Source organism: Lolium rigidum, chromosome 4, assembly GCF_022539505.1.
Source record: "Lolium rigidum isolate FL_2022 chromosome 4, APGP_CSIRO_Lrig_0.1, whole genome shotgun sequence".
Taxonomy (NCBI): Eukaryota; Viridiplantae; Streptophyta; class Magnoliopsida; order Poales; family Poaceae; genus Lolium; species Lolium rigidum.
The window spans coordinates 108,858,958-108,883,594 of NC_061511.1; the positions used below are offsets into that span (position 1 = coordinate 108,858,958).

The window sequence follows — 24,637 nt, forward strand, 5'->3', positions numbered from 1 at the left end:
CACATGCCGTATGCGCGCGGTAGCCATCCGGGAATCCCTCCGGCTTCCCGCGGTGTCCCGCCGAATCCGCCGGAAACCGACCGGATTTGAACCGGGGCCACACTTTCCTTGGCTCAATAAATGGAGGGGAAAATGTTTTTAGGTCTAGGACGCGTCATTTTATGTGCTAAATGTTTTCCGTTTCGCGCGTTGGCGGACGGGTGCACGCGCGCGCCCGGTACGGCCATACCGCATGTCCCGGCGGCCCCGTTTTGCGCAGTTGGCAAATTAAACGGAGCCGAAAAAATCGAGCGGAGCCGCGTGGCGTCATTTTATGTGTCCTAGTAACCACTTCAAAAGACGGAATTGGCATACGGCAATTATCTTGAAAAACCCTTCACGAGTAGGGCTATCACGTCCGGAGTTCTATGGCTTTTAGGGGGAATGAGTAGGAAACGGCCCGTTTCACCACATAGTTTGTCGGAACGAGGCCATATTTGGCACGTGCGTGCACCTTAGGATGGGAAGCAAGGCCCCTGTCGCGGATTTCCAATCCGAACCACGGCGACGGTTTTTCCATTTTCGGGGTGCCTGAAGGGCTTTTTTTTGTGAAGGAGCTACATGGTGCGCATTTTAGTATTGCGCGAGACCTCCGCGCAGCGGCAGGATACCTCCTATGCACCACCTATCACATGCCGTATGCGCGCGGTAGCCATCTCGGGAATCCCTCCGGCTTCTCGCGGTGTCCCGCCGAATCCGCTGGAAACTGACCGGATTTGAACTGGGGCCACACTTTCCTTGGCTCAATAAATGGAGGGGAAAATGTTTTTAGGTCTAGGATGCGTCATTTTATGTGCTAAATGTTTTCCGTTTCGCGCGTTGGCGTATGGGTGCACGCGCGCGCCCGGTACGGCCATACCGCATGTCCCGGCGGCCCCGTTTTGCGCAGTTGGCAAAGTAAACGGAGCCGAAAAATCGAGCGGAGCCGCGTGGCGTCATTTTATGTGTCCTAGTAACCACTTCAAAAGACGGAATTGGCATACAGCAATTATCTTGAAAAACCCTTCATGAGTAGGGCTATCACGTCCGGAGTTCTATGGCTTTTAGGGGAAATGAGTAGGAAACGGCCCGTTTCACCACATAGTTTGTCGGAACGAGGCCATATTTGGCACGTGCGTGCACCTTAGGATGGGAAGCAAGGCCCCTATCGCGGATTTCCAATCCGAACCACGGGCGACGGTTTTTCCATTTTCGGGGTGCCGGAAGGGCTTATTTTTTGTGAAGGAGCTACATGGTGCGCATTTTAGTATTGCGCGAGACCTCCGCGCAGCGGCAGGATACCTCCTACGCACCACCTATCACATGCCGTATGCGCGCGGTAGCCATCTGGGAATCCCTCCGGCTTCTCGCGGTGTCCCGCCGAATCCGCCGGAAACCGACCGGATTTGAACCGGGGCCACACTTTCCTTGGCTCAATAAATGGAGGGGAAAATGTTTTTAGGTCTAGGACGCGTCATTTTATGTGCTAAATGTTTTCCGTTTCGCGCGTTGGCGGACGGGTGCACGCGCGCGCCCGTACGGCCATACCGCATAGTCCCGGCGGCCCCGTTTTGCGCAGCTTGGCAAATTAAACGGAGCCGAAAAAATCGAGCGGAGCCGCGTGGCGTCATTTTATGTGTCCTAGTAACCACTTCAAAAGACGGAATTGGCATACGGCAATTATCTTGAAAAACCCTTCACGAGTAGGGCTATCACGTCCGGAGTTCTATGGCTTTTAGGGGGAATGAGTAGGAAACGGCCCGTTTCACCACATAGTTTGTCGGAACGAGGCCATATTTGGCACGTGCGTGCACCTTAGGATGGGAAGCAAGGCCCCTGTCGCGGATTTCCAATCCGAACCACGGGCGACGGTTTTTCCATTTTCGGGGTGCCGGAAGGGCTTTTTTTTGTGAAGGAGCTACATGGTGCGCATTTTAGTATTGCGCGAGACCTCCGCGCAGCGGCAGGATACCTCCTATGCACCACCTATCACATGCCGTATGCGCGCGGTAGCCATCTGGGAATCCCTCCGGCTTCCTGCGGTGTCCCGCCGAATCCGCTGGAAACTGACCGGATTTGAACTGGGGCCACACTTTCCTTGGCTCAATAAATGGAGGGGAAAATGTTTTTAGGTCTAGGATGCGTCATTTTATGTGCTAAATGTTTTCCGTTTCGCGCGTTGGCGGACGGGTGCACGCGCGCGCCCGGTACGGCCATACCGCATGTCCCGGCGGCCCCGTTTTGCGCAGTTGGCAAATTAAACGGAGCCGAAAAAATCGAGCGGAGCCGCGTGGCGTCATTTTATGTGTCCTAGTAACCACTTCAAAAGACGGAATTGGCATACAGCAATTATCTTGAAAAACCCTTCATGAGTAGGGCTATCACGTCCGGAGTTCTATGGCTTTTAGGGGGAATGAGTAGGAAACGGCCCGTTTCACCACATAGTTTGTCGGAACGAGGCCATATTTGGCACGTGCGTGCACCTTAGGATGGGAAGCAAGGCCCTCGTCGCGGATTTCCAATCCGAACCACGGCGACGGTTTTTCCATTTTCGGGGTGCCGAAGGGCTTTTTTGTGAAGGAGCTACATGGTGCGCATTTTAGTATTGCGCGAGACCTCCGCGCAGCGGCAGGATACCTCCTACGCACCACCTATCACATGCCGTATGCGCGCGGTAGCCATCTGGGAATCCCTCCGGCTTCCTGCGGTGTCCCGCCGAATCCGCTGGAAACTGACCGGATTTGAACTGGGGCCACACTTTCCTTGGCTCAAAAAATGGAGGGGAAAATGTTTTTAGGTCTAGGACGTGTCATTTTATGTGCTAAATGTTTTCCGTTTCGCGCGTTGGCGGACGGGTGCACGCGCGCGCCCGGTACGGCCATACCGCATGTCCCGGCGGCCCCGTTTTGCGCAGTTGGCAAATTAAACGGAGCCAAAAAATCGAGCGGAGCCGCGTGGCGTCATTTTATGTGTCCTAGTAACCACTTCAAAAGACGGAATTGGGATACGGCAATTATCTTGAAAAACCCTTCACGAGTAGGGCTATCACGTCCGGAGTTCTATGGCTTTTAGGGGGAATGAGTAGGAAACGGCCCGTTTCACCACATAGTTTGTCGGAACGAGGCCATATTTGTCACGTGCGTGCACCTTAGGATGGGAAGCAAGGCCCCTGTCGCGGATTTCCAATCCGAACCACGGGCGACGGTTTTTCCATTTTCGTGGTGCCGGAAGGGTTTTTTTTGCGAAGGAGCTACATGGTGCGCATTTTAGTATTGCGCGAGACCTCCGCGCAGCGGCAGGATACCTCCTACGCACCACCTATCACATGCCGTATGCGCGCGGTAGCCATCTGGGAATCCCTCCGGCTTCCTGCGGTGTCCCGCCGAATCCGCTGGAAACTGACCGGATTTGAACTGGGGCCACACTTTCCTTGGCTCAATAAATGGAGGGGAAAATGTTTTTAGGTCTAGGACGCGTCATTTTATGTGGTAAATGTTTTCCGTTTCGCGCGTTGGCGGACGGGTGCACGCGCGCGCCCGTACGGCCATACCGCATGTCCCGGCGGCCCCGTTTTGCGCAGTTGGCAAATTAAACGGAGCCAAAAAAATCGAGCGGAGCCGCGTGGCGTCATTTTATGTGTCCTAGTAACCACTTCAAAAGACGGAATTGGGATACGGCAATTATCTTGAAAAACCCTTCGCGAATAGGGCTATCACGTCCGGAGTTCTATGGCTTTTAGGGGGAATGAGTAGGAAACGGCCCGTTTCACCACATAGTTTGTCGAACGAGGCCATATTTGGCACGTGCGTGGACCTTAGGATGGGAAGCAAGGCCCTCGTCGCGGATTTCCAATCCGAACCACGGGCGACGGTTTTTCCATTTTCGGGGTGCCGAAAGGGCTTTTTTTGTGAAGGAGCTACATGGTGCGCATTTTAGTATTGCGCGAGTCCTCCGCGCAGCGGTACGATACCTCCTACGCACCACCTATCACATGCCGTATGCGCGCGGTAGCCATCTGGGAATCCCTCCCGCTTCCTGCGGTGTCCCGCCGAATCCGCTGGAAACTGACCAGATTTGAACTGGGGCCACACTTTCCTTGGCTCAATAATGGAGTGAAAAATGTTTTTAGGTCTAGGACGCGTCATTTTATGTGCTAAATGTTTTCCGTTTCGCGCGTTGGCGGACGGGTGCACGCGCGCGCCCGGTACGGCCATACCGCATGTCCCGGCGGCCCCGTTTTGCGCAGTTGGCAAATTAAACGGAGCCAAAAAAATCGAGCGGAGCCGCGTGGCGTCATTTTATGTGTCCTAGTAACCACTTCAAAAGACGGAATTGGGATACGGCAATTATCTTAAAAACCCTTCGCGAATAGGGCTATCACGTCCGGAGTTCTATGGCTTTTAGGGGAAATGAGTAGGAAACGGCCCGTTTCACCACATAGTTTGTCGGAACGAGGCCATATTTGGCACGTGCGTGGACCTTAGGATGGGAAGCAAGGCCCCTGTCGCGGATTTCCAATCCGAACCACGGGCGACGGTTTTTCCATTTTCGGGGTGCCGAAAGGGCTTTTTTTGTGAAGGAGCTACATGGTGCGCATTTTAGTATTGCACGAGTCCTCCGCGCAGCGGTACGATACGTACCTCCTACGCACCACCTATCACATGCCGTATGCGCGCGGTAGCCATCTGGGAATCCCTCCCGCTTCCTGCGGTGTCCCGCCGAATCCGCTTGAAACTGACCGGGAGGATTTGAACTGGGGCCACACTTTCCTTGGTTCAATAAATGGAGTGAAAAATGTTTTTAGGTCTAGGACGCGTCATTTTATGTGCTAAATGTTTTCCGTTTCGCGCGTTGGCGGATGGGTGCACGCGCGCGCCCGCACGGTCATACCGCATGTCCCGGCGGCCCCTTTTTGCGCAGCTTGGCAAATTAAACGGAGCCAAAAAGTCGAGCGGAGACGACGTACATTCTAGCTAGGAGCTAGAACCCTTCACGATCGAACTGCCACGTTCGGAATCTTGATGTATATAGAATGGGATAAAGCTTGCATATGCCTTATGATAACATATAATTAGTGTGTGCAAGAGACATATATTATTTGACCTAATTAACCAAACATTTTCTGATTTTTTTAAATAATTTAATTATTAAGGATTCTAGGAGTTTCATATATCCCTATATTATTATCATTAAAGGAATGACGGTGACACACGTTTAATTACATGATATTCTGTTTTTAAAAATATTTTAATCTACACCAAATTATATGCATTATTGCGCATTTAATTATTATTGTTTTGCACAAAAAAGCCCCAAAAATTCCCTCCAAAACCCCAAAACCCTCCAAAACCCCAAAACTCTCCCGCCCAGCTTCTCCCGCCAGCTCCAGCGAAATGTTTTGAATCCGCCCGCCACTAACCTAAGCTGGAAAGGAGGGCAAATGTCCGAAACGCCACTAACCTAAGCTGGAAAGGAGGGACATTTCAGTCAAATCCCGTACGAGATCCCTCAATTCCCCAATTCCCCTCCCACTCCGGTGCAATACGAACCCCAATTCCCCTCCCACTCCGCTCATCCCCACCGACGAGCGGCGCTCCGACGAGCGGACGAGCGGAGAGCTACCCGCCGACGACGGCCGCGCGTGCGTAGACGCTCGCCACAAGATCTTCAGGCGAGTTCCTCCTCAACCCGACCCCTCCCCCCTCTTCGATCTATGGCCTTTTCTTGGCCTCGCTTAGGGTTTCGTCGGCCATGGCTAGGGTTACGGTTTGCTTGGCATGGCATGGTTAGGGTTAGGGATTTCGTGGCATGGCTTGTTTCCTTGGCTTGTCCAGGGTCGTGGTTGCTCGGCTCGTCATGGTTCTTGCCGCAACCAGTCCATGGTTGCTTCGGATCTTGCTTTTCATGTTCTTGCAAGCAACCGACCGATGATTGTCGCGGATCTTGCCTGGCCTCGGGCTCCGTAGATTTTAGATTTGGTTTTCTGCAGTCCCTATATGATTACCTCGTTGCCGATCTTGCTTGCTATATGCAAGCAGTCCATGGTTGCTTCGGATCTTGATTGGCATGTGTCTTGCCGCAACCGGCCGATGATTGCCGCGGATCTTGCTTGGCTCGAGCTCGTAGAATTTAGATCCGGTTTACTGCAGTCCCTATATGATTACCTCGCTGCCGATCTTGCTTGCTGTATCCAACCAGTCAATTAGTGATGCAGATCTTGCCTGGCGTGGGTCTCGCTGCAACCGAGTCCGTGATTGTTGGGGGATTTTACTTGGCTTGGGCTCTGTAGATTGTACATCTAGTTTACTGCAGTCCATATATGATTAGCTTCTACAGATCTTTCTTGCTGCAACTAGTACATAATATGATTACCTGCTGCGGATCTTGCTTGGTACAGATCTTTACCAAGGCATTCCCTTTTATATTTCGTCGATGAACATTTATATTGCCCTTCTATCCCGTGTTGATGAAACTTCTCCCAAACAAAGTTTGGGAGCCCCGTTTATCCGTACATGCCTACAGACTTTTTCTCGTGTACATGTCTATTGTTGTATGAAGGGATATGTCTAATGATTATAACCTGTTATCTTCGTAGGTAATACTATCAAGGTCTGACCTACTTCAAGGAGCAAGGTGAACCAGGTGATTGTTGATCCACATGAACCTATGTTGCTTGGTTCTTTAATTGCATCCATATGTTGTATCTCGTCGTCACTAATTGTTATTCTTTTCGTGCCAGCACATATCCAACCCATCAACATCAGGCATGTCAAAGACTGGGAAGAAGCAGCTGGCTGGTATGCGGCTTCATCCTAACATAATTGTGTCTAATTGATGCTTTTAATCGGGTGCTGGGGTTTTTTTGGCTCTGTCTGAATATTTCTGTACCCTAGGATTAAATGAAACTAAAAGTTGAAAATTGCTATGATTAAACAATTTACCTTAGTTGTTCGAGTTGGCTTGCTTCTATGCATTTCAACCATCAATCTAATGGTTACATATTTCTCTCATACATGTAAAGAAGCGCCACTCACCGAGATAGAGAAGGACAGGGCTAGGACAATGATGCGGAACAACCGTGTCTTACAATCCCCGGGTATCCCCGCCGTAGTGTCAATTTTTAGGAAGTCACATGGTGGTCGAGGTGGAGGTCGTTCCACACTTTCAAATGATGAGTCATCTGCCATAACACAAGGCGATGCACTCGCATTATCATCCGAGCAATGACCAATTGGTTGACCAGGAGGATGGGGAGGTTGAAGGGAGTATAGGGGAACACATTGAGAAGGTGCATTCTCGCTTATCATCTTTGGAGGGCTGGCATTACTTGTATCTGTTTTCTTATTTATGTTTTGCTATAACCTGTGATATAATGCCATTTTGTTTTGCTATTTTTGCGAGGCATTGAAGGATCCCAAGAGTAGAAAGAAAAAGGCTTCTGTTAGAAAGACAAGCCCAGGGAGGAGGAGTAAGAGGTTGCAAAAGGAACAAAGTTCAATGCCTCCTGTTAGAGTGTTTGCTGATGCTCCAGGAGGGAGAAAGAGGCATCTCGGAACTCCGTTGCTGAAGCTCCTTCCAAAAGAGCCACCAGGAGGACATCAAGTGAAGCGTCCGCAACCAACAATGAAGATACTCCGCCCCGCAACAATCGCAGAGTAGCTCACCGCAGATTGATGAAAGGATCGATGAAGCAAGCACCGTTCGCAGGGACACAGGTCCTATCGCATCCGATGTCATGGTCCATCAAGCACTTTGATTCCGATGGTTTTCTTGATCCCGAGGATGATGAAGGCAAGTTTTTGTTGGACAGCTGTCCACACTATCTACTGCCTTTTTTGTTTATCTTTATAAACTCTTTTGGTTGTGGGTGCTGCTTTCTGACATGATCTTTGTATGTATGCTATTCAGGTGGAACCACTGCTGCAGGTGGCCGTAAAAGGAAGGGCACCGGGCTGGAGCAGATTTGCAAGGGGATGGGAGTCAAGCTTACCATTGAGATTCCTCCGGGGCTGAAACGTCCCGAGAAGCCTTTGCCTCGCCGCCAAGTTTGCATCGGAGGGTGGAATGCTTGCAAGAGGCCGGATGCCGCTCCTTCCGCATTTCAAGTTGTACAAGAGGGATGAGAATTTGTTGGCCGACTTTGTTGGAAAGATGGGGGTAATCTTCTTCATCACCAGTTCATTTGTTAGATGATAGGAGTGCTTGCTTGATTGTTCATAGTTCATGATAACTAACCTCGTCCTTGCCCTTGTTTGCTTTGTAGGCAAATTTCAACATGGACACAGAGTCGGAAGTCATCCAGAAGGCTTGCTATGACGTACTGCGGAAAGTGTCGAAGAACAGGCGCTACATCCTGAAAAGGGACTACTTCGACAAAGTACCAGCAAATGAAGTCAGCATCAAGTCCCCTGTTAAGGATGTCTCAGATGAAGAATGGGAAGCTCTAACTGCTCTGTGGGTAACCCCAAGACACAGGGTATGTTCTTTGCTTCAGTTGCAGTCATTAGTGCTTGCATGGTAGACATGATGCTCATCGTTATAGTGTGCACATTACTGAATATCATGATTGTGCCCTTCTGCAGAACACATGTACCAAGAACAAGGACAGTCCGTGTCTGCGGTCAAATTTGGCCAAAAGATCGGCTCTCGTAGCTATGCCGCTCATCTCGTATGCAACCGTAAGAACACTCTTACTGAATTTCCTTTGCATCTTACTCTTGTCTCCACAAGCTTATGTTCTGATTCTTGGTGAACATCATTTCCAGAGGGAGGAGCGCAGAGGTGAAGAGCTAGATGCAGTCGACATCTTTAAGGCGACCCATCACAAGCAAGAAGGATGGTTTCTCTGAGGAAGCTCTAGCCGCAATAGTAAGTGACTTGTTCATTTCACTTTTGTGAACCATTCTTGGACCTCGTGCGTTTCCCGAATTGATGAATCTTTTGGAAATGGATCTCCGGCTGATATGGAAGCCGAGTTGGCTATTCCCGTGCCGAAGGTGCACCGCCAAGGTCTCAGTCGTCGTTGTTGCAAAGGTTCTTAGCAAGGAAGCCAAGCACAAGCACTTTCCCGAAGAATGCTGGACTTCAGCCCAGCTCCACCGTCAAGCTCAACAAGCCCACCGCAGCTCGCCGTATCGGCGCATGTTCATGACCCGGAAGCACAGCTGAAGAGGTCCCGGGAGGAAGCCGAACGGATGAAGCGGCAGCTTGTCGCCATCATGGAAGAAGCAACTGCCCGTAAGGAGAAGCAAGCGGCAAATGAAGCCGCACAAGCTCGGCGTGACAAGGACTACATGGAGCTCCTCAAGCGGACCGAGGAAAGTGATAGGAGGCTTGCTCACATGATGTCCATCTTCGGAGCATCCGCGAATTAGCTCCTCGCTGCCGGTCGCATCCCTTTTTTGTGTCCCGCCATGGAACTTGGTCATATCCTCGGCAACAGTGACAATAACTTGGTCATATCTGTGAACTTCTTACTGTGAATATGTGAACTTTCTTGACATGTTGGTGAATCTGTGAACCTGGTCATGTTGCTGCTGTCACTCTGCTGTGAAATTTGCAGATTTGAAATGTTGTCTTTTATATTTTGCTGTTGAATTTCTTAGTTTAATATATGCACTGTTGGGCTATTGTGGGGTCTTAAAAGGCCAAGGCCCAAAGTAGCCTAGAAATATATGGGCTCTTAAAAGGCTAGAGCCCAACAAATAATTAATTGCATTTTCGAAAAATGGGAGTTGAAAAGGCAAAAAAAGGCCGAAGCCCAAAAAACTTGCAGGACAGTAAAAAGGCCAAAGCCCATAACTTTTATGGACCCAAAAAGGCCAAGGCCCAATATCTTTATGGACCCCAAAAAGGCTGAGGCCCAAAACCTTTGTGGACCCTATAAAGGCTTAGGCCCAAAATCTTAATGGACCCTAAAAGGCCAAGGCCCAAAACCATAATGGACCCTAAAAAGGCCAAGGCCCAAAAGTGTAATGGTCCTAAAAAGGGCACGGCCCAAAAGTGTAATGGGTCCTAAAAAGGCCACGGCCCAAAAGTGTAATGGGTCCTAAAAAGGCCACGGCCCAATGAAAATTGGCCCAGGCCCAGTAAGTACAGCAGCTAAAAAGGCCGTTGAAAAAAAATAAGCTAAAAAGGCTGAGGTAATTGGGCCAAGGCCCAACAAAGCCGAAAAAAATAATCAGAACTAATGGGCTCAGCCCACATAAGAAGCTGAATGGACCGGGCTGAATTCGGATAACGACGTTTCTAATTCGTCACAATTTTGCCACGTCGGATTGCCACGCTGGACTCGGGCAGGTGCCCATGACGTTTTGGGAACGTCATGCCGTCGGTGACATTTTAAAACGTCACAAAGCTCTACGACGTTTTCAAGTGAAACGTCTTAAGCACTCACTGCTGACTCCCAGCTTTCGACGTTTTGAAAAGCGTCACGGTAACGTCACAAGCAGCCATCAGTGACGTTTCAGTGACACCTTATTTTTGTCAACTTATGGCAGATTTCTTGTAGTGTGTCTACAGGAAAAGAAGCGTGAGTAGACATCACTTGCCAGGCTCGGGGACGCGTCGGGGCGAAGGCATGCGTCGGTGTTGCCAATACCGGCCGTGCGAGGGAAGGGACCATCATGGACCGCGAAGTCATGGTGGACGGAGACGTAGAAGGCGGCGAAACCAGCGGTGACCAGGAGTGACCATGTTGAATGCCTAGACTGTAGGGGTGGTCGGCGAGGCCTGCGACGACCAGAGTGGTCATGCAGGGTACCTGTGGAGGTACGGCGGCGGTACTCGAAGTTGGCGAGGAGGAACCCGGTGGCTTGACGTAGACATTGCGCTGACGGTGGCGACCTGCGCCGATGGGGCGGCGCGGTAGTAGCCTGGAACGTTGGTGCGCGGGGACGGCGAAGTAGACTGCGTGCGGCGACGTCTCGGCCCGAGAGGCCGGCGTAGCTGCAGGGCGCGAGTCGATGCAGCGGCGGGAGACCACTAGCGACGTACACGCCTTGGAAGGCGCGCCGGAGGCCGGTAGCATGGACCAAAGGCAGCGGCGCTGCGGCCCGAAGGGACGACGCAGCGGCAGCCCGTAGCTCGATCGGTGGAAGGCGCGTGCTCGGGGACGTGCTTGGCGGAGACGTGCGCGCGGTCGGTTGATCAGACCGACGGCGGCGCTATATGCGCCATGGCGTGGACGACGCACATATCGGAGTTGATTGCAGCGTTGTCAGTGTAGTCCCGGGCGATGACGACGAAGACGGACCAGCGATGGAGACCGCGCGGGCGAGACAGCCTGCTGCGTCGCACGTAGGCGTCCCATGTGTGACGCGTGCGGCCGCGCCGCACGGTTGATGAAGATGGCCGGTGCAAAGTCGATGCCGAGGTTGGAGTAGAGGCGCGTAATGACGGTGGCGGTGGGTGACTCAATCCGCTCTATAATCGGCAAAACCAAAAAAGAAAACGCCGGTCGAGCAACCGGCGACGCAAAAAGAAAACCAATCTACGGATTGAAAAAAAAAGACTTGAGGGCAGCGGATCAACGGATCGGCGGACGAACCCTCATACGGATTGCGCGGCCCCCGGAGTAGATCATGGAGATTGACCTCCCCGGGGGCGGCGCGGAAGCTTGGGCGGCGGCTAGGTTCGGATCGGCGCCGCTCTGATACCATGTGGAACGATAGAGAGGGAGAGAGATATGAGGAATATGTTGGATGTATTATTGAGCCTCATGGGTGAGTATATATAGACGTACAGGGATCATCTTGGAGTGCAAGACAAGACACGAGAGTCCTATCTCTATCCTAGACTATCCGTGCGTACACGGAATATATCTCTAACAACCAGGAGCAAGTCGAGATATTGAGGATGCTTACAACCAAATTATTAAAATGAAACTGACGCAACAACAATAGCATCAACCACTGCACTAGACAACTGTTTTGCTCATATATATGTCATCGCAAGAAAATGCTGGTATGGCTAATATCAAAAGTTCTTTCAGCGAAAAAAGAAAGAAACAAAAAGAAAACCGACCTGATTTTGCCTAGGTCGCTGGTGAGTGATGACCTATGTCATCTCTCCTGAGTTTGGAGTGCAAACTTGTACTCCCTCCGGTCACATAAAAGATATCTTGATACATTTTAATTTAGAAAAAATTAAAATACGGAGTATTTTAAATGTAAAGAAGGGAGCATTGGCAGTCCGGATTTGCTTGATCTGCTGCAACAATTCCGAAGTCAAGCGGTCCAGGCAGATGATAGAATTGAAGAGAAGATTTGCTCATTATCAGCGTGGTTGGCCATGTTGTTGCACTAGTCACTAGAGGCCATCACCCATACGCGTGTGGGGTAGCCGGCCGCCGGTCCATCCCCGTTGGCCAGCATCGTGGTGTCCAGAGTCGTTTTCATCCTCGAAGAAGATTGGCGGACACCGTATCAGGTCCATACTGTCACCAAGAGTGCGTCAAACAGTATGTGGATGATGGTTGCTTGGCCCCAAGAGCTGCATGCCAATGATATAAAGTGACGCATCTCAAAGCCAAAATGGATAGGATGATGAGTCTACGCCACAACTCTATATATACTCCGAATCGACGATGTAATGCTCTATGGATTTATTGGTAAAGATATATTATTATTTCTCATCGAGTCCCGAAGAAGCATGACTGCGTTTATCACTATGGTAGAGTTTCCAAACATCTGGGTAAGTTCCTTGTGGTGAAACCAACCCATCCAGGTATATCACTTGATTCCCATTTAGAATAAGTTTTAAATGATATAATTTGTGTTGATGTGGATTTGATAAACATGGTTGTGTATGGACCCTTTATGCACAGTAATATTGGGAAACTAATAAATAAATAAATAAAATTATGGCATAAATCATGTGTGCACATATTGTTTTGCAAGTATGCATGATAAGTTCAAAACTAAGATTAAAAAGTATGTAAATTGTGCAAAAAATACAAATGTTCAAGGAGCGGTAAAAAACCTGATTTTATTGTTAAAACAAATATAAAGTTCCATATTTTTATGTACAGCACATATGGTCGTACCTCTTCAAAATTTGTATGAGTAGATATAAAGATAGTATGCAGTAGCGCAATTTATTTCAATTTTCAAAAAAACTGAAATTCAATTTTCCATATTCTTTGTAAATCAACTCCACCTAGACCCAGGTTCTACTAACTATTTTCATAATTTTTGTTGCATATAACTCATAATTGTTGATCAAGCCGATATTCAAAGGTTTTCTTAAGATACACATGTAACACGTGGGCCTTATAAACTGAGACGAAGGGAGTACCATACACTACACCCATGAATTTGTTTATATCTTTGACTTTCGTAACACACTTAGAGAGGATGTACTTATGAAACAATTATTATTTTTCACAACTTACATAAATGTTTGAGAAATCTTAAAATTCGATAAGGAATACTATAATCTTTTATAAAATCATTCTTAAGCATACATTTGAATTTAATTTTAAAATAAGAAATGCTATTTTTTTGTGGGGATGTAATACTGTATTTTAATGAATGGTGGTTCTTAAATATGTCAAGTTATGATTCTCTTGCAAAGTCTCTAACTTCCATATGTTATCATCCATATTATCAATATACTCATGATATAGATATAGGCACTGAAAAATGGAAACGAATGCTGATCTCCCCAGGAAGCCCTTAAAATAATAATAAAAAATCACACTTCAATGTTTTGATAATAAAAAAAGGATGTAGTTGATGATGTATATTAAAAGCATGCAAAATCTCAATGTGAAAATACTTTGTATTCTCAGATACACAAAAATGACAGAATACTTTAGGTATAAAGTGCCTATGGACCGGTGCGTATCTCTTCGCATGATGCCTCTCAACCCTTTCCCCCATCCCCTCTCCACGCGATCGAGGTTCTACCCTGCATATCTAAAGTTGTAATTTCTATAAAACTTCCATCATTTGCATTACACCACGCTGATATAATTTAGGTAATTTTGAGAAAAATTACAGTAGTATCTTTTTACCAACTTGACCGATGATTTAACCGATGAGACAACTTGCCTATGGAAAAAGGGTTGAAACCAAAATATCATGCAGCTAGAGGGAGAGAGAGAAAGAGCTAATCTTAGGAAGACAATAGTGAGCTGCGTCTGATCTTTGTTTCCCCCCAAAAAAAAAGCCAATCTTTGCAAGACAATAAGATTTTTCTTAAAATGAAATATTTCCATACATGTTCAACCGTGTTTCCTCACAACCACTTGTTGCTGTCGCTATACATGAAGCAGGGAGCCATGGATGAGGGATGACATGGAAATCTAGTAATACTAGAGAAAAACTGAAAGTTGAATATTTTGGTTTTCAATTTTTGCGGCCATTAAGCGTTGAGATGTAGGCCTATAGGAACCGGCGACGTCGCCGCCTTGTTCCGCCCACGAATCATTCCATTCCCTCCCATGCCTCCCCTCCACCCACGCGCCTCCATAATACCGCACCGCCACCCCATGCCGCCCTCTCCCACACCAGAACCATTGATCCCTCGCGCGCCTCCATTCAGTTTGCAAGGAAGACGATCGATCGACCTCGTGCTGAGCTCACTGAGAGGTTCGAAGTAACTACATGAAGGTGCTGTGCAGCGCGTGCGAGGCGGCAGAGGCTCGCGTGCTCTGCTGCGCCGACGAGGCCGCCCTGTGCGACCGCTGCGATCGCGATGTCCACGCTGCCAACCGCCTTGCCGAGAAGCACCAGCGTCTCCCTCTCCTTTCCCCCGGCAGCGCCGCCCCTGTTCCGCCGCCGCCCAAGTGCGACATATGCCAGGTGCGTGCGCGCGAACTCTCCTTACTCGTCCTTGGATCGTTCTTGTTTTCTCGGTTTGAGGATTTCGGACTGATTTTCCGTTGATCTTTGTTTGCCGGCGGCGGTTCAGGAATGCCACGCCTACTTCTTCTGCCTGGAGGACCGCGCGCTGCTGTGCAGGGGCTGCGACGTGGCCGTGCACACGGCCAATGCCTTGGTGTCCGCGCACCGCCGCTTCCTGCTCACCGGCGTCCAGGTCAGCCTGGATGAGCAGGACGACTGCTCCCCTGATCAGCCGGAGCCGGCGCCTGCTCCACCTCCGAAGAGCGACCTACAGACCCCTCTTTACGGCGACGGCGACTTCAGCTGGGCAACGGCCGCGCAGACGCCGGACGCCGCCGCCGCCGGCGTCCGCGATAGCCTCCCAAACTGGTCGGACGTGAACGAGCAGTTCGGCTCTCCGTCGCAAAGGCAAGCGGAGGCCGCAAGCAGGAGCCCGCCACCAAAGCGGAGCCTGCCGGCGCCGGCGTTCAGCGGCCAGGGTGGCATGATGGACTGGCCCCTCGGCGAGTTCTTCGGCGGCTTCAGCAACTTCAACGGCGGGTTCGGTTTCGGCGAGAGCGGCACTTCCAAGGTAATCGTCGAGCACTAGTTACTTCCCGATTGATATTCCTATTTTCAGTTATCTGACCGTGCGATGACATGAACATGTATAGAATTGCCAGGCTGACAGCGGGAAGCAAGGAGGCAGCAGCGGCGGCTCGCCGTACTACATGTCGTCGTCGGAGGACCGGAACGCCGAAGAGCTCTTCGGACAGGTGCCGGAGATGCAGTGGTCGGTGCCGGAGCTCCCGTCCCCACCGACGGCCTCAGGCCTCCACTGGCAGAGACGGCCGGGCTCCTACGGTGACTCCGACAGCAGCGCCTTCGTGCCGGACATCAGCTCCCCGGACAGTTCTCTCCGGTACTGCTTCCCGGCGGACCAGCTGACCATCGCAAAGCGCCGGAGGAAATGCTAGTGCAATTCAGAAGATACATATCTTGGAGAAAGTGATATGATTCTAGTCGTTATAGGGAGCTGGGACAGGCAGGGAGCTATCGTGCCAGACACTGACATGATTTCTGTTGGTCAGGTGTGTGGCGATCAATGGTGACTCAACTTAGGTAGATCATGTGGTAGCTAAACAAGGGGGAGCAATCAGTGGCGATTGATGGGAAGTAACTGTAATCAGTGGCTCTAGAAGCTCTGTTTTGGAACGCGAGAATTTCTTGGCACTCCAGTGAAAATTAGAGCCAGAAATTATGCTGTTTGCTTTGAAATTCTTGGGTTCCAATATACATAACTGTTTATGTATTAATAGATGGATCTGATTCGGTAGCCAGATAAGTTAGCTGGTCGGTGTAGTGTTAACTAATAACTACCCTGCCTCTTGGGAAAAGAATAACATAAGCAAGTTTGTGGCATCCCCGGAGAAGTTCTGAATTGCAGAGCGTGGTCACAACTTTCTTCATCAGAAAGAAAATTATACTCCAATACAATTAGGTGTCCAATCCTACAACGGCTGAGCCAAACGATACACGCAAATATACAGATGTGTAATAAAATGACCAAGAGAAAAAAAGTTGAACAAACTAACTATGCAATCGCCGTATTACAACGACATTTCATCAGCATCACACTACATTGAAGCTACAACACTGCGAAATCAGTTCAGTTGTCCTAGCTCATCTCCTCGCACTTCGCAAGAAGGATCCAGTCCTGGTGATCTCCCGCAGTGGCTTGTCGGTGAACCGGATGAGATTGTAGGCCCACGCGCCGGCCACCGCCCCGCAGACCGGCCCGACGATGTACACCCAGATGCCCTTGTAGCGGCCGAGGATAATCGCCGGGCCGATGGTTCTTGCCGGGTTCATGGACGCTCCTGATATTGGCCTGCACATCACATCTCAGTCAGTTTTGCAGAAACTGTTATGTCCAACTGTAAGAAAGCTCACATCCCATTCTTAGATATTTTGTTGTTGTTTTTTTTTTTTAGATAAAAGGCACTCAAATGCCCAACTTTGAATTAACAAAGCCACGAACGGCGAGATTGATACAAAGTGCTGAACTCAGCTTACACAACGACACCACACACCCACACGAACTACCGAAGAAACTACAGCCGGAAGCGCGACCAACAAGCTTAGCCAACGCGCCTACGAGGACTCGGAGGAGAGGTGGAGTCTACAGCGTCGGGCCGGAGCTCACTCGAGAGCAAGCCATTTTCACGCGCGCCTCAACAGACCTCCTCCGTCGTAGAAACACCACCGGAAGCCGACCACCACCGGGGGCCAAGCCAAGATGCTCACAAACCGAACAGCAGCCGCCAAGGAAGCGCGACAAGGGAAGGGCACGGAGCAAGCCTTGCCGAAGATCGCCGAAGAATCACCTCCGTCACGACCATCGGTGAGCCTCGCGCTGTGGGCTCCAAGACGGTGTCTTCAAGAAGAGCACGACACCGGAGTGCCGCCACCGCCCGATCCGAGGATCTTGGGTTTTCACCCGGAGGAAGTAGAGGGACGGAGATTGGCCTCACGGCGCCTTCAACAAGGGAGCGCCGTCCGCGGACGCAGCCACCGTGGCCCAAGGGGCAAAGGTTTCCCTTTGGCAAAATCACCGCCATCTACACCCCGCAACACGCAACTCGTCGACCACCACGCCGCCCTCACGGCCGTGGTCACCGGCCAGCACCAGAGTCATTGGCTCGCCCGTCGACCAACATGACTCCCACCTTCCAGGGCCGCCGCCCCGGGGTCCCAACCCAAGCCACCGCGAAACCGAAGGAAAAACGAGACACGTCGCTTTGAGGGCGCCGGACGCCGATCGAGGAGCAGGCCGACCACCGTCACCGAACCCCGAATCCGACGAGGGAGCGCCACCGGCCAGATCTGCCGCCTGCAGCCCCCATGGCTGCCGACAGCCACAGATCTGAGGCGAAAGTGTGCTCGAAACGGGCCCAGGGCCCCTGCCCTGGCCCGAACACGAGGCGGCCAGATGCCGCAAACCACCACCACGCCAAGCTCCCCGCCGGGTCGGACTGGATGCGCGCCGCGCCGCTGCACGCCGCGCCGGGCCCCACCCGCGCCGACCCCGACTTCCACCGCCTGCCATGGCCGGGATTCGCGCCGCCCACCGACGAGGGCGCTCCCGAGAGCCGCCACCGCCGCAGGCGCGCCAGGTCCGCGCCGTCTCCACGCCGTCGTCGAAGGACCGCGCCGCCGCGCCCACCGCACAGCGCGGCGCCCTCACCAGCCACCGAGGCCCGCGCCTCCACCACCGAGCGAGGGAGAAGAGGGCCCCGCCGGCGCCGGCGCCGCGCGGGCTTTGCCCGGCGACGCCCTCAGGCGGCGGCGAGGGAGGGAGAGGGGTGTGGAGGGGGGAAGAAGGGGCGGCGCCGCCAGGGGCCCTCGGTCGCTCGCGGGAGCGACGCGAGAGCCAACCCTAGGGGGTTCCGCTGATTGGATAGTTTGGATCAATATGCATTTGTCTTTTTTTTTGTTGTTGTCGATACTACTCTAGATTTATCATGAAAACTACTTCCATGTAGTTTTTAACCCCTAGTAGTGTTGCAAACCATGTTTACACTAAACTTGTCGAACTATACACCTATAGTGTAGGTAATAATCAAAATATTTATGCCCCCAAAATTCTATTATGCATTTCAATGCTAGTATTTTCAATTCTTATTAGATCTTATGTAAGATTTTAAGCTATAAAAATCAGATTTGCATGTGAGTTTGGAAATATTTTAATGATACTACAAAGAATACTAAAATAAATGCAGATTTTTGTTTGAACAAGAAAACATTGGAAATTAATTTAGAATGATTTATTCAAGATCTTAAATGGGATTAAAGTGTGGAGATTCAACACAATAATAATTTTCTTTGTAAGTTTACAAAAATTATAGAACACGCTATGTTTTGGGGGATAATGTGCGAAAAAAAATTCCAGCGCTTAAGAAATTTCTTAAAACTATGTTTTTGAATATGCATCTGAGTGACATCATAATCACTCGTCACATGGACATGACAAATCACAAGTTTGATGAAAACAATTTTTTGAAAATTGGGTAATTCTATTATGCATTTTAATGCAAGTATTTTCAATTCTTATATAATATCTTAAGTTATAAAAATCAGATTTGCATGCCGAGTTTGCAAATTTAATGATGCTACAATGAATACTAAAATAATTGTACATGTTTTTTCTTTGAACAAGAAATCATTAACCTATAATTTAGAATTGCATGATCTCATATTAAATTGAAGTTTGGAGATTCAAAATAATAACAATTTTCTTTATAAGTATACAATAATTATAGAACATGCTATGTTTCAAGGGACAATGTGCAACATTTGTTCTGTAACACTTAAGAAAAAGTTTATACTAGTTTTTAACTTTTTTAATATGCATCTGTGTGACGTCATGATCATTAGTCACATGGACATGAAAAGGCATAAGTTTGCTGTAAACTTTTTTTTTGGTAAATTGGGTAGCTATTGACAATGAGCGACAACTGGAGGCTAAAACGTGTAATCATCATATATCTAAGGAAGGAACTGGTCAAAAAAAGCTTCGATTAAAAGATGACATTGTTGAAAACCAATGTCCAAATGGCGAGTAAAATAGACTGAAGACAGTAGCTAGCGTGAAGTACCCGGAAAATAGCACCACTAGTACGACAGTAGATCCAACGGCCAGGCCGGCGAGTTCACCAATCTGCAAGAGGGGGAAATTGACTGATTGATTTTTCACCTCAGAAGAAGTAACAATAAACAATTTTCTAAATTGCAGTTGAGCGATGAGTTGTGGTTGAGACGATGCAATGGAGATATGGGTCGCAGTTGAGGCGCCGTAAATCGATAGGCATGGGACAGTTGAGACGATGCAATCATGCAATTGATCGATGATCACACTGCTAATCAGTCATCCAATAATATGACAGTACTCTAGTTGAAGTCTTGAAAGGAACTAGTAGCATTTAATCGATTTGAAAATAAGTCAAACTTATCTTCCTAAATCTCCAAAATTGCGGGAATAGACTTGAAGTCTGAAAACAAAACTCAGTGTGAATGTGGAAAATGTAGTTTGCGCATGATGCCAATGGGTCAAAGCAATTTTTCTAGCGGTACTGTGAGTCTGTGACCTACCGGTCAAGTTTCAACCGTCCGATTATCCTCGTGATTCGCGTTACAGATTTATGATCATACAATTAAGTTTTAATATTTGTAACTTAGTCTGTAATTTGATGATGCACATAGGAATGCACAAATCAAGACGGTTGTTTCAATGACGGATTTTCGACTGGTAGGGCACGACGCCATTAGAATTGCATTTCCGGCCAATGGGTCAGTACTCACCGCTCTGTTGTCCGTGGCGACTCCGGAGACGACGAACATGAGGTAGAAGGTGATGATGAACTCCAGCACCAGCGACTGGACGTCCGACCCCGCCGGCACCGTCCCGAAGAAGTGCTCGGTCCCGAATATGAGCCGCAGCGTGATGCTCGCCGCCGTCGACCCAAGAAGCTGCGCCGCCGCGTACGCCGGAACCTGAACCACCATCAGCAGCAAACACCTTGAGATGGAAAACGTTCCGAAAGAAAGACAGGTACTCCTGCAGCTTTGACCTACCTGCTTCCATGGGAAGCGGCCGCAGGTGGCGAAGGCAAAGGTGACGGCGGGGTTGAAGTGCGCGCCGGAGATGTGGCCGACGGAGTAGACCATGACCATGACGGTGAGGCCCCAGGTGATGCAGATGCCCGGGAACGTCACCGTACCGCCCGTCCTCAGGTTCACCGCCACCGCCGCACAGCCGGCGAAGATGAGCATGTAGGTCCCGAAGATCTCGGCGAGGATCTGCGCCCATGATCCAAGAATGTCGCGTTCAGATAATTTTTAACTTCTTGTCCAAGTTGCTTTCTACCAGTAATTGTTAATGGTTGGATATGTGTTGCAGCTGGTGTGATGTGGTGACCAAATGCGTAAGGCGAAGACTGGATGTAGCAGCACAACAGAGACGCCACGCTTGCAGCAAACACTTGCAGACACGAACAAATAGTTGTATGGACTTTTCACTTAGCCGTAAACATTATAGTATTGTCAAACTTGGACCGGTATAGACTCACATGTTCCTTGCAGATCAAACCGCGCGAAAAGTACATTTTTTGTTCTTATCTTTGTCCATTCCTTTGACTCTTCCAGTGTTTGAAATCTGCTCTATCTAATTTCCTCAAGAAAATGGGAAAAAGGGAAAAATCTAGTCTGCTTTTCTCTTACCTGGATCATGGGAGCGAACAGCTTTTTTCTGGATAAACATGCAAGAATTGAGGAAGGAAACAAGAAGAAAATTTCCTCTTGGTTGAGTAGTTGCATAGGCAGAAGCAGAACATACCTTCTGCACGAATTGGACGGAGAGCATGGGCTGCTTGCCGGTTCTGTTCAGAGCCTGCTCTGAAGTTTCGCACCCTGCTTGATTCTCTCCTCCTCTGCCTTCCTCCAGAGCTCCGGCGTGTTCTTGCAGCCCATTGGCTCCGTGCTCTCCTCCCGCTGCCATGCTCTCCCTCTTCCTCTCTCTCGCTCTGGCGAGCGCTCTAGCAAGCGCTCTCTGTATATCTCTCTAGCTTTGATCTGCGTGTCGATCAAGATCCCTCTGCTTCTGCTTTATAGGTTCGAGAGTTCCATGCTCCAGCTAGATAGCGAGGTCCAAGTGTGTACTAGCAAAATGTTATTCTCGTGATTTCTTCCGCTGACCACCGTATAGCACGGGAATGGTGGCTTGGCATACGCAAGTTCTTTTGAAGAATGCATCACAATTTCGAACTCCGTACGTCATATAGGTCCTGACAAAGCGGGAGTAATTCAAGAAAGTTCCAAACGCGATATGTGTCACTGACAGAGCAGCCATAAGAATACAAACGATTTGTGGGGTTCCAAACGCGATATGCATATCCTGTATACCCGAGTAGCAACTAGCATCATCGATCAGATTGTGTGGAAAAATCGTTGTACGCCGCACTTGTTGACACTCATCATGGCATTCAGTACAAGTCAACGAGAAGTCACAAGCTTTGTCAAAAATAAGAGAGAGAAGTCAAAAGCCCCTAAAAATTGTCATCCATTTATGGTATCTACGTAGACAGGTTCATGCTGTACAAGTACACCTAGAAGTCAAAATACCATACAAATTGGGGGATTTGGCACATGGAAGCATATGCTTCCTATATTTTGAATTGCATCTTAGCCATATTTTAAAATCTAAGAAAAAAAAGTAAAAGTTCACACGTACATCTCCAGGTGCTACGCGCCAACAAAGTTGTTTCATGAAAAGTCGACTTGTCGGCGTGTGTAAAAAGGATAAAATTCGGTGCTAAAAATAAGGCTTTTGATAAGATAAATTTTCTCCTTTTACATAGACTAATAATATATCGGTATTTCACAAAACTTGACAGACACATATATATTATGGAGATGTGCATGTAGAATTTTTTATCTAATTTTTTTGACACTTTGGCAAGTTCTTTTGCAGGGGAGACCAATAGTTTTGGAAATATAAATGAAAATAATGGAACCATCAAAATTTAAAATCCTTCGAGATGTCCATATTTAACTAATCTAGCTATAAGATAAAATCTAGCTATAAGATAAAATAAGAAGGCAAAATGACGCCATTTTTCGATAAAATAGCTCTGGATTTTGCATACAACCTCCGATGAAAAGTTACATTCGATTTTAAATCACAACTACTGTTTACTGATTTTTTAGATTCCTCAAAATTAAAAAGGAAAATATAATTTTCCGAGGTTTTAGATTTCGATGCAAAAAAGTTTTCAAATCTGAAAATTTTCAAAAAAAAATTACTCTCCATCCTTACTCACTTTCCCCTCCTCCTCTACCCCTTCTCCACCTTCTTCCGCTTCATCTTCCCCTTCTCCACATCCTCCCTCTTCCACTTCTCCATATTCTCCCCTCATACTCTTCCCCTTTTCCACCTTCTTCCCCTTCTTCTCTTCCACTTCTCCACCTTTTCCCCTCCTCCTCTTCCCTTCCTCCCTCCGAACCCAATCATCGCCCCCTCCGGTGCCACCACCTCCGGCGACCACCTCCTATATGGCGACAAGTACACCTCCTCTCCGGCGAGGGAGACCACCTCTTCTCCAATGATCGCGACCACATCCGACACCCTGCTCACTGTCGACTACCTGTTTCGACGCCCACCTCCAATGCCCTGCTCTGCCACCGCCGACGCCCTGCTGCGATGCCATGCTCCGGTGACCTGCTACTAGTCCTCTCCTCTCGTCAACTATTCTATACTAGTGGTATGTGTTTTTCCCTTGTTGTGGCGTTGTTTTTGGTCCTCAACTCATTTTTTGCCCTCAGTTTAAGTGGGGATTATCTAGGGTTCATCGGATAGATGGGAATGGTAGTATATGTATGCTAGGAATCTTTCCCCTATGTTGCAACCATGATTATGCGTTATTAATGCCCCTCTTGCTTTGGCCATGGAAGAACCAAATTTTGTGGTGGCCGCACTATGTTTGTGGGGTCTTGTTTTGATTAGATCTGATTCTTAATGAATAATGCAAGTTTGATTCTAATGATTTCATAATGCAAAGATGATGCCTTGTTTTCCTTATTTGCTAATGTATGTTGATGAATAAGATGAACTAAAAGTTGGTAAATGTTGTACCTTGTTGCTAAATTTTGTGCTAATTTACGGCACATGGCATTGTATTTGTGATGAAGAACAATCTACGTTGTGGTACTGAATATTATGTAGTCATTATGAATGTCAACTATTTTTTTATGGAATCAATGTAGTAATTTTATTTGTGTCTTTTAATTTTAGAAATGTAGAAGTGCTAATATATACATGTTTGTGTGATGGAGGGGAACATCCTGATCTTTGTCGCTACTTAATTGTCGCAAAATATATTCTGCAAAATCCAAAAATTTCCATGGACCGATTTTTTGTTTGACACAAATACAGTAGGGAAAGGCTCCCTACTGTGTCATTTTTCTATTAAATGATGGGTGGGGGGAATTTACAATGGAGAGTCACTTATTACATGTTCATAGGGTGTCAATCCATGATTGCATCCCTTCCTTAAGACTAGGCTTAGCTCTATGCATAGTAAGAGTAAAACTGGCTTTAAATTTGCCAATACATCTCTGAATATTTGGATGATTCCCATTAAAAATAGCGTCATTTCTTTGGTCCAAGATACTCCAACATCCTGCAATCATTATCTCCATAAAGAAATCTAAGGATATCCTCCGTTTGGCATCATTCATCATTTGGTAGAGGTCCATATCAACATTCCATTCTACTCCAAGAGCCCACCAGAAGCTTTGACTGAAGGAACACTCAAAAAATAAGTGCATATTTGTTTCCTTAGGGCAAGTCTCACACAGGATGCAATCTGAGAACTCCACATAAAAATGCTTATGCTTCATCATCTCTTTTGTGTTGAGCCTACCATTAAGTAGAAGCCAGGCAAAGAATTTATGTCTAGGAATATTACAGGCTTTCCATATAGAAGTGATGCAATCTGGTGTTGAGTGGTTGCCAATAAGCTCCCTGTAAACCTTCTTTGTAGAAAAATTACTTCCCCAATTAAAAGACCATATATCATCATCTGCTGTAATAGTTAAATCCAATAATTCTTGTTCCAAATTGTGCAGTTCTTCATGAGCAACAGTGCTAAGGGGAAGGTGAAACATATCATATATATTTTCAACAGTTACTTCAACTGCCTTTTGGATTGTGATATTTTGATTCTTAGCAAAAG

General features: G+C 48.3%; 2 protein-coding genes across 3 annotated transcripts; one reads left to right on the forward strand and one right to left on the reverse strand.

Annotated features, from left to right (window-relative positions):
- The first annotated feature begins 14,365 nt into the window (after nucleotides 1–14,365).
- LOC124708648 (B-box zinc finger protein 22-like) lies at nucleotides 14,366–15,972 on the forward strand. 2 transcript variants are annotated; one of them, XM_047240323.1, is made up of 3 exons: nucleotides 14,366–14,825; nucleotides 14,935–15,438; nucleotides 15,530–15,972. In XM_047240323.1, the coding sequence occupies exons 1-3, from the start codon at nucleotides 14,628–14,630 to the stop codon at nucleotides 15,821–15,823; spliced, it is 996 nt and encodes a 331-aa protein (XP_047096279.1). In that variant the 5' UTR covers nucleotides 14,366–14,627; the 3' UTR covers nucleotides 15,824–15,972. The 2 variants fall into 2 exon arrangements, with proteins under 2 accessions (XP_047096279.1, XP_047096278.1); XM_047240322.1 differs by having other exon boundaries at nucleotides 14,369–14,825; nucleotides 15,521–15,972.
- A 374-nt stretch (nucleotides 15,973–16,346) lies between these two features.
- Nucleotides 16,347–21,632, reverse strand: LOC124708140 (aquaporin NIP1-3-like). Its single transcript, XM_047239828.1, has 5 exons — nucleotides 21,241–21,632; nucleotides 20,481–20,705; nucleotides 20,208–20,399; nucleotides 19,505–19,566; nucleotides 16,347–16,737 (listed from the first exon to the last, which is right to left on the reverse strand). Exons 1-5 carry the CDS (start codon nucleotides 21,400–21,402, stop codon nucleotides 16,530–16,532), a joined length of 849 nt encoding a protein of 282 aa, XP_047095784.1. The 5' UTR covers nucleotides 21,403–21,632; the 3' UTR covers nucleotides 16,347–16,529.
- Nucleotides 21,633–24,637: the final 3,005 nt, after the last annotated feature.

Coding starts and splice junctions, on each gene's coding strand:
- LOC124708648 (XM_047240322.1), top strand. CDS start 14,628: ATGAAGGTGCTGTGCAGCGCGTGCGAGGCGGCAGAGGCTCGCGTGCTC. Junction 14,826..14,934: donor CCAAGTGCGACATATGCCAG/GTGCGTGCGCGC, acceptor GCGGCGGTTCAG/GAATGCCACGCCTACTTCTT. Junction 15,439..15,520: donor GCGAGAGCGGCACTTCCAAG/GTAATCGTCGAG, acceptor GAACATGTATAG/AATTGCCAGGCTGACAGCGG.
- LOC124708140 (XM_047239828.1), bottom strand. CDS start 21,402: ATGGCAGCGGGAGGAGAGCACGGAGCCAATGGGCTGCAAGAACACGCC. Junction 20,706..21,240: donor CCGTCCAATTCGTGCAGAAG/GTATGTTCTGCT, acceptor TCATGGGCGCAG/ATCCTCGCCGAGATCTTCGG. Junction 16,738..19,504: donor CTAGTGGTGCTATTTTCCGG/GTACTTCACGCT, acceptor TGTGATGTGCAG/GCCAATATCAGGAGCGTCCA.